Source organism: Typopeltis vanoorti, chromosome 12 (assembly GCF_054136105.1).
Source record: "Typopeltis vanoorti isolate ZY-2024b chromosome 12, IOZ_Tvanoo_1.0, whole genome shotgun sequence".
Lineage (NCBI taxonomy): Eukaryota > Metazoa > Arthropoda > Arachnida > Uropygi > Thelyphonidae > Typopeltis > Typopeltis vanoorti.
Genome location: NC_143560.1, coordinates 109,702,210 through 109,715,292, shown reverse-complemented (window position 1 = coordinate 109,715,292; position 13,083 = coordinate 109,702,210). Strand labels below are relative to the sequence as shown.

Genomic DNA, 13,083 nt, shown 5'->3' with positions numbered 1-13,083 from the left:
CTCCATACTACTCTCATACTTTATATCAAGCTGACTATCCTTATCTGCTCCCAAAAGACTGGTCCTATCCTTCTCAGTTCCTGGTTTATACAAAGCTCCTTGCACTTGTATGTCAGCCAGTCTGTTTCAAAGAATATGTGAAGTACATCACTTGCCACAGGACTGTCAGGTTTAGCAGACCACCCACAAATGTTGGGGGGGGGGGGACTATTATGCCTGATTGTTACAAGAACAGACATGAGAGAATGTTTTTTAGAATCAACAGTTGATCTTAAAACCAACCTAGCCTGTACAAATATAGTTCTGTGAAATTTCCTAGAAACCATAATGCTTATATCTAGTTGACAAGTTTTGGTGTTGGACATTATTCATAACTTAGTTTAACATTATTACAATACCACAAAACTAATTTATAAAATTTTGGATGTTTATTAATTTGATTGTAACAGACAGAATATCTAAAGTAATATACCAAAGAATGAAAGCTGCTTTAAAAAAAAAAGATAAAAATAATGTGATTATTAAACCTGATTTTGTTGAAATCAGGTTTAATAATCACAATAATTAATAAAAATGAGTATTACAACAAAAAAAAATGCAAGGTCTCCTAGATGACAGTTCTGCTTACCAAATAATTGATAGAGATCCCACTGTGTCTCAAAAGAAAAACGCTCATAATTCATTAAAAATAGTTTCTTCTTGGCCCAAAGAAATCATTAACAAAATAAAACTTGTTCATGTAAAACCACCTCGTATTTATGGGATACCTAAAATCCATAAATCCAACATTTCCTGACACCTTGTAGTTGATAGTATAGACAGTCCAACTTATAAACTTTAACTCACTTGTCTCCCCCCCCCCCCCCCTCCTCACACCACCACTACTAACTTCTCTACTTTTATAGTAAAAAGTCTGTCCATTTCAAATTGCTAGTTAAAAATGACATCCTTAAAAATTCAGATATAATGTTTAATTTTGATGTCACTTCCTTATTTACTAATGTACCACTAACAAACACTCTTGATTTAATATTCTAACCCCCACCCCAAATATCTATGAGTTATTCAAATTTGCTATGTTTGCAAGTTACTTTACCTAGCAAGGAAAAATCTACAGATAAATGATACTGTAATGGGTTTTTCCTCCCATTTAGTTAACTTTTACATGTGAAGAACAAAGTACTCACCACAGCTACTTTCAGACCGTATGGTTATGCTTCATTGATTATGTGTTTGCCTGGCCCTATAGACAATATATTTTAGATTCTTTTATAATTTACCTTAACGGCCAATGCTCCAAAATTCACTTCACCGTAAAAAAAAAAAAAAAAAAAAAAAAAAGAGACTCAAATAACTGCCTTCACATCATCATCCAGTTTAATAGTATGGAATTCTAAAAACATTTACATAATTTTTCCTATGGCTATTTACCTAGGAGTATTTGTTCTAATGATGCAGCTCTTTCCACAGAACTCAACTATCTTTACCATACTTTCTTGGTCAATGGCTATAACTGACACAAAATAGATAAAATACTACATAGACCTCCCATTTTCCCCTCCTTGAACACCAGAACAAAATACCACCATTCCTATATTCAAAGTACGCCACATTTCAAATCACATGTTAAGTTCAAACACAAGATTTCATTGTCATATGAAAAGGTCATGATCCACATCCCATCAGTGATGGGAAGAACTTTTTAATTGATTTTTTATGCACTGGGAAGTTCATTTTTCTTTTAATTTCTGCAAAGCAGTATACATTTTTTTGTCTTCATGCCTCCAGATAACTCAAATAAAATCCAGTCTAGTCTAAAATTCCATTACTGTTGTTTGGCAGCAGGAGCTAGTTTTATTGATCAGTTATACGAGGCGTGTTCAAAAAAACGACCTAACTTTTTAAAGCCAACCGGCACAGAGAGCATGCTGCAGCTACTGAGCATACCTAACAGCAGGTTTGACAACTGCCACTTGCTCCATTCTGCTATGAGCATTAGTTGTTGAATTACATCCACTGAGGTGAGCATGTGTGCAAGTTGTTCATTGAATTAGTGACAGAGTGACTGATTCATTGTCACTCTGTCACTAATTTAATTCTGAACGAAGTGTGTGTGTGAAATTTTGCTGCAAGCTTGGTAAAAATTTTTACAAAGTTTAAAATTTATTGTTGCAGTGGGTGGGGAAGAATCTCATTAAACAAAAAAAGCATGAATGACTTGGTCAAAGATCAGGGTGATGTTAGTTGTGTTTTTTGATTGGAAAGACATTGTTCATTATGAATTTGTACCACGTGGTCAGATGTTAAATAAAGAGTTGTACCAGGAAGCTTTAGCAAGTTTGAGGGATGCTGTGTGCAGAAAGAGGCCTGAATTATGGGAAAGCCAGACCTGGATGTTTCACCACAGCAGTCCAGTGCAAAACATCAGACATCCATTGTGCCCATTCACCCTATTTTCCGGACTTAGCCCTAGCAGACTTTTTCCTGTTTCCCAAACTTAAGACCACTTTGAAAGGACATTGTTTCCAAACTTTACAGGAGATTCAGGAAAATGTGAGAAGAGAACTGCACGCCATCACAGAAAGCACATTCCAGGAAGCATTCCAACAATGGAAGAAATGTTGGGAACGGTGTGTCGTTACTAGAGGGGGGGGGGACTACTTTGAAGGGGACAGTGCTTAAAATATTGTAAAATGAGCATAAAGTCTTTATAGCAAAAGTTTGTTTTTTTTTTGAACATGCCTTATATGAGATTGAAATACTATTTATAAAATTAAATCCTAACTACCACTTAATCAGTGCTATTTTGAGCTTAACATTACATTTGAAGAACCATATTCAGTGATGCATGAACATATGCTTAATTTTTTTATCCTGCAAATTCCATGATAGCTATAGTAATGTACTTGGTAGCTATGCAGTCAATATTTAGTAACAGATTGAAATGTAATTTCATATTAATTGTGTGTGTGAGAGAGAGAGAGAGAGAGATCCTCATATTTTTGATCATATTTAAAGAGAATTGAGAGAGTATGTATTTTTTTCCTGTAGATGAATATCATTTTGGTTTATGATTTTTTAGAATCTTTGAATATTTCTTTCATTGGATGTAACTAATATTTTGTTTTCTTTGTCAGATATAATGCAACAGTTTGATCATCCTCATATAATTAAATTAATTGGTATCTGTTCTGAGTCACCTATTTGGATAGTGATGGAACTGGCCAAGTATGGAGAGGTAAGGAACATTTTTAAAAATGTTCAGCCATTATTATGTCCAGTCATCTAAAATACAATGACTTCTATTATCTGATTACCTTGGGAAATGACCTTTTCGGATCATGGATTTTTTCATATACTAAAGCCCCTAGAATGACACTTCCAGTGATGCATGAACATGTGCTTAAAGTGGCTCCATTGTGTGTCACATGTGTGAATTTTTCCATCATACATTACTGTTGCTCTTAGTCATATGATGAATTTCATTGTGGGAGCAAGGGAAACAATTTATAATTCATACAGATAAACAAAATTATTGATGAAAAAAAGACACCTAAACTGTACTTTTGTTTGGAATAAGGAATATTAGCTTTTTAAAATTAATGTACCATGCTTACAACATCGGATATACACATTACAAAGGAAACTGAGGTGCAGAAAATATCGTTTTCATCTTCTTACATTTAGTGAAGTAATCGCAAATCAAAGTTTGCTCTATAAAATCTGAAGTTTTTTCACATAGTGCAAATGATAGTTACCACTGGCATCTTGCTGTTTTTGTGCAACTTAATATATTTTTTGCAAATTAAATGCAGTTTAATTTATGCAATTAAAGGAAGTTTATAGAAGAAGAATAAATATATTAACAAAACCTGAACAAACAACAAATTGTACCTAAGAGCTCAGCAGAACAAATGTTCTGATATAGAAATGAACATTGTGATGATTTGTTGATTTATGTCAATTTTACAAAAAACTGGTTGGTGAAAATAGCAATTTCATCACAGCCATATTTTTGCCATACCAGTGAAAAAGTGCATTGTTCCAAATGCAGGAATCGGTTTATTTATTTCAGTGAGTAGTTTCTGCAAAGTCAACAAATTCACTCTATTTTATTTTTTTCTATCTTTATTCCATTTGCATTGATTGGTAATAAAGATGATAAACAATTCACATATATGTTATAATAGATTAGAAATTATATTCTTGTTTTCATCTTGTACCTCAACCATATGCATGGAGTAACTTCATAAATATTCCACTTATAATATAGAGGTTGTTGACTACACATCAATTACCTTAGTATCCCATATTGCAAAAACATGGGGGGGGGGTCACTATCCAGACTGATTTCAAACTTTGTTGAGGTCTCATCAGTGGAAGCCATACCCAAGAAGATACCAATGTTGGAAAACCAAGGCTTTAAATAAGGACATTTCATAAGCATAAGTTTGACTTAAGCTTAGTCAAACATATATAGAATTTCACTCATGTCCTCTGCCCAGTGTGAGAGAGCAGGCCTTAAAGTGGCTTTATACTCTGTTTCTAGAGTAGAAATCCTGTAATATTAAATGCACTATGAGTTTTCACCCTTTTATGGGTGTCATCCACATAAATAATTGCTCTAACCTTCAGAGCATCTTAGTGACCAGAAGTGAAATCTTGGATAAAGTGTTTTTGACTTATTTTGTTGTCATAAACTACTAGACCTTCAAAGTGATAAATGTTGGCATGTTTTATCATACCAAAATAAATAAATAAACCTAATAAATTGATTTAATAAATGTGTTTGCCATATGATTTTAAAGGTATTTCTTGATTTATATTTATTTTTTGTTAGATGAGGGCTTATCTTCAGAATAATCAACACCGATTAGATTTATCAACTTTAATTCTCTATGCCTACCAGCTTAGTACTGCTTTATCTTATCTAGAAAGCAGAAAATTTGTTCACAGGTTAGTGTTTATATCATTATTATTTTGTTTAGGCTAATTATTTACAAACTATTTATTGTTGCTGAGCCTATACTTGATATATTTTACAAATTCTTGTAAAGTATTTGTAAAATATATCAAGTATAGGCTGCAAATATTTGTAAAGAAATAAATCTGCCTACCTCCACAAATCACATATGATGTAACAACAATTGTTACATCTGTATGTGATTCTGAAAGGCTTTAACAGCCCAATGCTATGGTATATTAGATTCAGATCTCACTATAGCAAATATCACTCACTCACTCACTCACTATAATTACAAAACTTCCAGAATGTCCAAAACTTCCATAAAAACAAAACAATTATTTTTTAAAACATGTGTATACTTTGTAACTAATATATTCTGGAACCTGGAGTATACCAATGAATGCCCAGAGTACGATATTTTCCCAAGATGTTAAACAGAATACCCAGCTCTGAATATACTTAAAATCCTTTCTATAATACCTACAAACTCGTTCCTAGTTTAGCATCTCCCAGTTTTTTTAATCTTGTTGTGAGTAGTTTCTTTGCAGTGTTTTCCAATATGTTGCCCATTTCCATAAGAATGTTAAAATTGTAGATAATAGTTCTAGAATTCCTAATAAATATGAACTACGCACAGTATTTAGACCGTGTGTCAAATTAGCGACTCTCATCCGTTCACCCAAGGACAGCATCTCTCCTTTATCACATCCAGGCGTCTACAAAGTACCCTGCTTGTGTGATCAAGCTTACTATGGTCAAACAGGAAGAACTATGAACATCCACATCAGTGAACATAAAAGGTACATCCAGCATTATCACTATGGCAAGTCTGGCCTAGCAGACCATGCTTTGGATACCCCTGCACACAGTATTATCAACTGGAAGAAAACAAAAGTACTGCACAGAAGCTCTTACAAGTCGGAGAGATTGTTCTTAGAAGCAACAGAAGCCCTGAAACATACTTCAAATCTCAACAAATATGGCTGTATAAATTTTCCTAGGATCTGGGAGACAGTCATCTTAAGACATAATTAATACTGGCTTTTTCTCTCTGTTTTTTTTAGGACTTTAGTCTTTGTGTAATAGCTGCAATTCTTTCTTTTTTTTTTTTTTTTTTTTCAGATAGAGGGTGCCTAATTAGGACTTTAGTCTTTGTTGCTGCTACAATTTTGTTAAACTAGTCCGTTGATTACACCATGTTGTTGTTGTAGTCTCGCATATTGTGACAAACTGTGTTTTTGTACTCTGAAAATGCTGGTTATAACACCAGCGAAATATCAGCAATAAGTCAATAAATAATTATTTACTTACAATTCTGTTTTGATATATACTGTCAAAAATAAAACAGCACATGTAACAAATTTGGCATGAAGATCAGCAGTAAAATGATCAGAAAAAAAAAAAAAAATTAAATGAAAATAAGCAGGAAAATAGAAAACTTCAGTTACGTTCTTGTTGGAGAACCTAAAAAACAGGTAGAATATTTCAGCTATTTATGCCCAGTTTTTAGTGGAGATGGTAAATTAAATATGGAAATAAACAGAATAAGCAAATCCATATGGTGAAGTGACATTTGAATAAATTTATATGGAATAAGAGAGAAATTAATAAAAACACTAAACTAGCAAATACTGAGAGTACTCAAACCAGTTTTAAGTTATGGATCTGAGAGTTGCATTACAAATAAAGCACTTGATCAAAAACCAGAGACCACAGATATGAGAGTAATGAGAAAAATTAGGGGAGTGAACAGATGGCATTAATGGCAGAATCATATAAAAGTGAAGATGTTAGAAAGGAACTTGACATTATTAGCATTCAAGAATATGTGGGCAAGGCTAATCTAAAGTGTTATGGTCACTTGGGAGAGGAAAGTTTAGCAAACGGGTGTTTGATGCCAAGCACGAAAAAGACTCATACAGAAACCGAGGTCTGGGTGGATTGATTCAGTCAGAAGTACCCTGTAAGACTGATATATTAGATCTGACAATACTGGAGTGCTGACAAGTAACAGACTAATTCGAAGGAAAATTGTTGATATGAGATAATTAATAATATGAAATAAATCATGCAATACTGCCATAGTATTCTGTACTCTCCTTGGAGGTACATATCAGGAAATTGATGATGGTGATAAAATATATGGCTAGTCTTGGCTGTTAAATGCATTTTTTGAGCTACTGTACCTCTGAACATTACCAGTGAAAAATGAAATGTAAGTTAGCTACTGACAGAGAATACTATGCCAAACTTAGTCATTACAAAATTTACATGCAAAATGCTAACATCTGGTTAACCACGATTTTCATTGCAAAGAACTATAATGAAACACACAGGGAGTTACTGTCCTTTTGACTCCATGTGTATTCTCTCTCTCTCTCTCTCACTCACTCACTCACTCACTGGTTAAAAAGTGGCAGTGCTATCCCCTCCACTTGATCAACCAGACTGTTAATTTGGCCAGTAGTCACAAATAAGGTTCTCTGTTTTTCTATTTCCTAAAATGCTATAAGTGTTCTTCAAACTACACTGTTTCAACGTAAAATATGGCCAACTCTTACTGTGACAAACTGCTATAACAAACTTCCAAAAAAGTTGGAACTAAATTTGACTTGTGAGTCTTGCGGTCTCCCATGAGTTTACTATAGTGAAAATTAATGTCATTTCCTCCAAAAATAAATGATAATAGTGGTGTCTAATATCATTAAAGTAGCAAATATCTAGCAGAAGCAAGCACAGTAAAATGCTAAAATTGCATTAAACTCTAATGATTTAATACTCTGTTTCACATATTACCTACATACTGTGAAGGAGCATCAGCTGGTGATAGCATAACCATGTTTTACTAATGACTTTTATCACAATCTATCCTTTTTTTTATCCCTGGAGAAACTTGGCTGACACCCTCAGGAAATACCGAATTCTGAGTAATCAAACAAAAATATTATTATTATTGTATGGGCACCTCCATGGAGTCCTGAAACTCATCCTGGGAGACCCAAACTATCAACACAGTATCTATTGCACCTCTCCTCAAAACCATTAACAGACAAAGCACTCACAAATGACTTAGGCAACCCATTACATTCATTCATCACTCTCTAAGCGAAAAATCTATTCCTTTACACCCTAGCTGACCACAATCTTACCAACTTTCTCGGATGACCTCTTGTTCTGTCCCCAGAAGCTATGTGCTGAAACATTTTCCCTGAATCAATCCTGTAAAATCTTTTAAGTAACTTAAATGTTTCCATCATATCTCCCCTTTTTCACCTATTGACAAACTTTTACAATTCACAAACCCTCAATCTATCCTCATAGGGAGCATTCCACAGACCACTCACCATCTTGGTCACTTGCCTCTGGATCTTCTTTATCACTTCCTCATCCCCAAGTGTTAATGTGTTCTTCAATAACCAAGTAATCCTGTGAGCTATCCAAGCTACTTTAGCAATATGTCCTCTAAACTTTAACTCTCTGTATACACTATTCCCAAATTCCTGGCTTCATCAGTTTCTTGGAGTGCAGTTCCCTCAATGGGGTACACAGTTTGTAATCTTTGTATCCCAAAATGCATAACTTCACTTTTCCGCATTAACTTGACATCCATTATGCTGTAAACTGTGAGCCTATTTAAATCATCCTGCAAGCTCAAACTCTCTACTTCACCTTAACTATTACCCTTCCCAACTTTACATCATAAAAAATGAAAAAACCAAAATAAAAAATGATGGTACTGTTAATAATTGGTGGCTTTTTATATTGAGGAGATTATTCATAGATATTATCATAATATTATTAATCCTACCATAGAGATGATCTCTGTTTCTAACAATTATTTTTTTATTCCAAGTGTACCTATATGTTATATGCACAAGGGTTCACTCCAATTGGTGCAATGATCTTAACTCTTTCAGAATCCAAATAATCACTGACTCAAGACCAAAATACAAAATAAACACATTTAATAAAACAAAAACAATATATATACACTTCAAACAACCTTACATAACTAATTACAAATTAATTGGATCCAAGGCCTTTTAAAAATAAACTTGCACTTAAGACTAGACTAAACACTTTGTTTGCACAATCACAAAGTGTTCATAGCCAGTTTCTTTCTCTGTCAAGGCCCTTTTCTGAAGATATATAACTCCATTCTTCATTTACACAGGATCCTTTTCATCACTTATGTAGCACACATAAAATCTTCCTGACTTAATTCTGTCTCTTTTTAGTAGAATAATAGTCAGATCAGGCGTCCTTAATACTGATGAAACTTCTTAATCAAAGTTTTCTCAAACATTCCTTTAGAACGTAAATAGCAAATTCTTCTTTTATTCACTATACTTAATGACAGTCTTAACTTTTCCACTTTAAAAAAAACTTACAGTTCTACGATTTCCTTTTGGAATTTACTATAAATCTTCCAATTAGCGTTTCCTCCAATAATCCTTTTAAAACGATCTATAGCAATATTTCCCTTTTATTTATCCACATTAAAACTTAATAGTTCCGTGATTCCTTTTTCGAAATATACTATTAATTTTCTTCCGACTGTCACAATAAAACTTAAGCTTCTCTGAACCTAAAAAATCCGCCGGCCTGTATTCTAAATTCCTTCCGAACGCTATCTTGTTTACAACCGTTACCCAGATACCGAACGCTCTCTTGTCAGCTGTCAATCACTCCATAAAACTTCTCCGCGAGCATGCGCACTCCACGAAAGTCAGAAACTAAGTACTGTAATAAAAATGGCTTTCTCTTGTCGCTAACGGACACGTTGTATCCGTTAGCGACAAGAGAATGTCTTCATAAAACACAAAACTTAATATTTCAAACCACAATCAAATTCTTTTAAGTAATACAAAGATCAAATCTAGTAAGTACATCAATTTTTTAACTTCTTTACATATCATACTAACATAAACAATACGTAAAAATATTCAGAATTTTAATTATGATTATTTTTACAGTATGGTCACTTAAACAGAATGGGCGAAGAAAGATTAGCAAAACAAGTGTTCTCTGCCAGGTAGGCAGCAAAACAACCCAGAGGAAGACCAAGATGTAGGTGGATTGATACAGTTCAAAGTGCCTTAGATGATAGAAATATGAGATCTGATAATATTGGAGTCTTGACAAGTAACTAATTTGGAGGAAAATTGTAGATAGGAAGTTAATAATGATGTAATTTTTTTCATGTAGTACTGTCATATCCTGTACACCCCCCCCCCTTGAGGGTACATGGCAGGAATTTGATGATGATGATGACTTTATCAGCAAACAATCAAACAAACAAACAGACATCATCAGCAAACAACTGAATATCTCCCTTCAAATTAGTTCCTATATCATTTATATGCAAACAGCAATGGTCCAAACACAGAGCCTTGCAGAACTCTACTAGTCACCTGCTTTCTCCTTTATTGTCCTCCTCTTCCATATATTACTTTTTTGGTATCAGTCTATCAGCCACCCTTGAATAGCAAATAACAATTTAATACCAAACTACTAACTGCGATTTGAATAAACTGTGAAATACTCATATTGTCAATCATGCCAAGAGGAAATCTGTTCAAAACACTTCAGTTATATGGTGTAAATGGGACATTATATTAAGCATTACATAATGTCCCATTTACACAATATAAGTGAAACATTTCAAACAGCTTTTCTCTTGGCATGAGTACATTTACAACTCTATTTGAGTTGTAAATCAGCAGTTAGAATTGAAGGAGGTAGAGGAAGATGGTTTGATGTTAAGTCATGTGCAAAACAAGGGTGTGCATTATCTCCCCTCTTATTCATCATTTATATGGGTCATATTATGAAAGAAAGCAGTATTAAACCTGATATCAAAATTGGAGATATTAATGTCAGCTCTGTACTTTATGCAGGTGATGTTATAATTTTAAATAAATCCAGTACAATGCTGCAGGATTTATTAACTATATTGAATAACTGATGTAATAAATTTGATACGAAAATCAGCAATAAAAAAATAGACAATGAAAATAGGCACAAACATTGAAAACATAAATATTTACAGAGGCTAAAATTGCCTCAGTATCCCATAATATACAACACAGTAGTCTGGGTAGTGCCCCTTCCTACAATGTATTCCAAAGTTCCTTAGTATTCCAAAATGCATTGCATTTTGGAATACTAAGGCATTTGATGTGAAGTCATTAGCCACTATATATGTAAGTATCCCAGTCTTGAAGTGACTTCATGCGCAAACTCTTTGTTTGCTTACAAAAGAATGTAACCGAGAATATAATTTCTTGGCATCTTTAATTTTTAGTATAACCAGTTGAAAAAACTTTCATCTATCTCTAATCCAGAGTATTTTATTAATATGATGTGACACTTTTAGGCTACTTGTATTATTTCCTTATGCATTTGGTTTGCTTATTTTCAGGGCATTATAGAGTAGAGGGAGTAGAAGCTCTACTTGGTGGCAGGTTTTTGCCTGTTACTGGGTGGAACCACCACTGGGCTTCCTGTTCTGGAGTGATTCAGGTCAGAAGTAATGAGTTTAGTAGTGATCCTTTAGGATCACTCAGTGAGATTTAGAATGATCTTGTAGATCAGTGCTTCCCAAACTTCTGGATGTCAGGGCCCCCTTTGCAAAAATTAAAATATTTCACGGGCCCCCCTCGGAAAAAAAATCATAATAGAGAGATATATTATAATAATATTTATTGTATTTATATTCAATACAAAACATACACAGCAGATATTGCAAAAATCAAATGCATATGTTACACTTTTTGCCTCTTACCGTTTGGTTCTGAAGACGATGCGGGCTGTTCTGGTAAAATATGAAATATTGTCCTTTTTTTAAGTCTGTTTCTGCTTCTTCTGATTGTTCGTGGGGATTTTTTTTATATTTTTTATCAGCCACTTATCCATCTCAGGATTAATTTTTTTTAACGTAGAATAGATCAAATAATATCACCACTTACTGATACTGGCACACCACAGACTGATAACATGAAATGAGTGAATATTACCTGAATAAGGGATCCCCGCACCAGGAACATTTTTCTCTTTTGTGACTTTTCTCCCTTTACGGTAATTAAGCCTAACGTGAAACAGACAGCAAAGGCAGGTTATTAAAACATGCATATGATTGGTGCGGTATTAACAAAAGATCGCGCAACCGAAAGATAAAAGCACAGCTGACAATTGAGTTGAAATGCTAACTCTCTTCAACCGAATTCCATATGTGAAACTGCCATAACATTCGTTATATATATATATATATATATATATATATATATATATATATATATATTACTTAGTTTTAACACTCACGAATTTTAACACGTTCGGTTGAATTTTATTGCTGCCTTGGGAAATCGAACTCACACACATCTAATTAATAACAATAGTTTTTAGTTAGATACTGTGTTTGCCCATGCAATATATGGTTTTGTTTCAGTCTATACAGCATAGTTTCTGTATGAGGGGACATGTGATTCATTAATTAGTGTGTTTTTATCCCAGTTGTCTCTAATTGCACTATTTGTTGAGAAATATATTACATAGACTCCTCATACCTTATTCACTGGCATAATAAAAGTACTTATTTTTATTGCCTCTGCAGGCTGTTAGGGAGGGTGTTGTTTACCGCTGCAAGCAAGTTACTATCTCCCCACATGAACTTGTTTAAGCTTTTTTTCATGTGTGAAGTATATGCGAAACTTTTATTGGTAACAGAAAACTAGCTTGGATGACAGTGATAATATAAAACGAGTTTTGATATGTATATAAAGTCAATATCAACACTCCCTGATTACGAATGCGTGATGAAAGGGACAGGAAGATTTGGAGCTTTCCTGGAGAGCATTCGAAGTAAATACAATTAACCACTGCTTTGAAATGAAATATATGAATAAGCAATATTTACTAATATTCATTAAGCGCCGAAATACGCAGGAAGCAAAGTTTGTGAACCAACACCAATGTGTGAATTTTTCCATTAAAATATAAAAAAATAATAAAAAAGAAATGATAAATAATAAAAGTTAAATACGTTTCTTTTAAAATAAAAAAAAATCTACTTAGTCTTAAAACATTTTAAATTTCTTTTCATTATTTCAACCCCC

General features: G+C 33.6%; 1 protein-coding gene across 1 annotated transcript in view; it reads left to right on the top strand.

The window, feature by feature from the left end:
* The window catches only part of Fak (protein tyrosine kinase 2 Fak), a 316,957-nt gene that overhangs the window by 175,524 nt on the left and 128,350 nt on the right, over positions 1-13,083 (top strand). The window contains exons 16-17 of the mRNA XM_090402169.1: positions 3,138-3,238; positions 4,841-4,956. Coding sequence (XP_090258295.1) covers positions 3,138-3,238; positions 4,841-4,956 — 217 coding nt within the window. The remainder of the gene's footprint in view (positions 1-3,137; positions 3,239-4,840; positions 4,957-13,083) is intronic.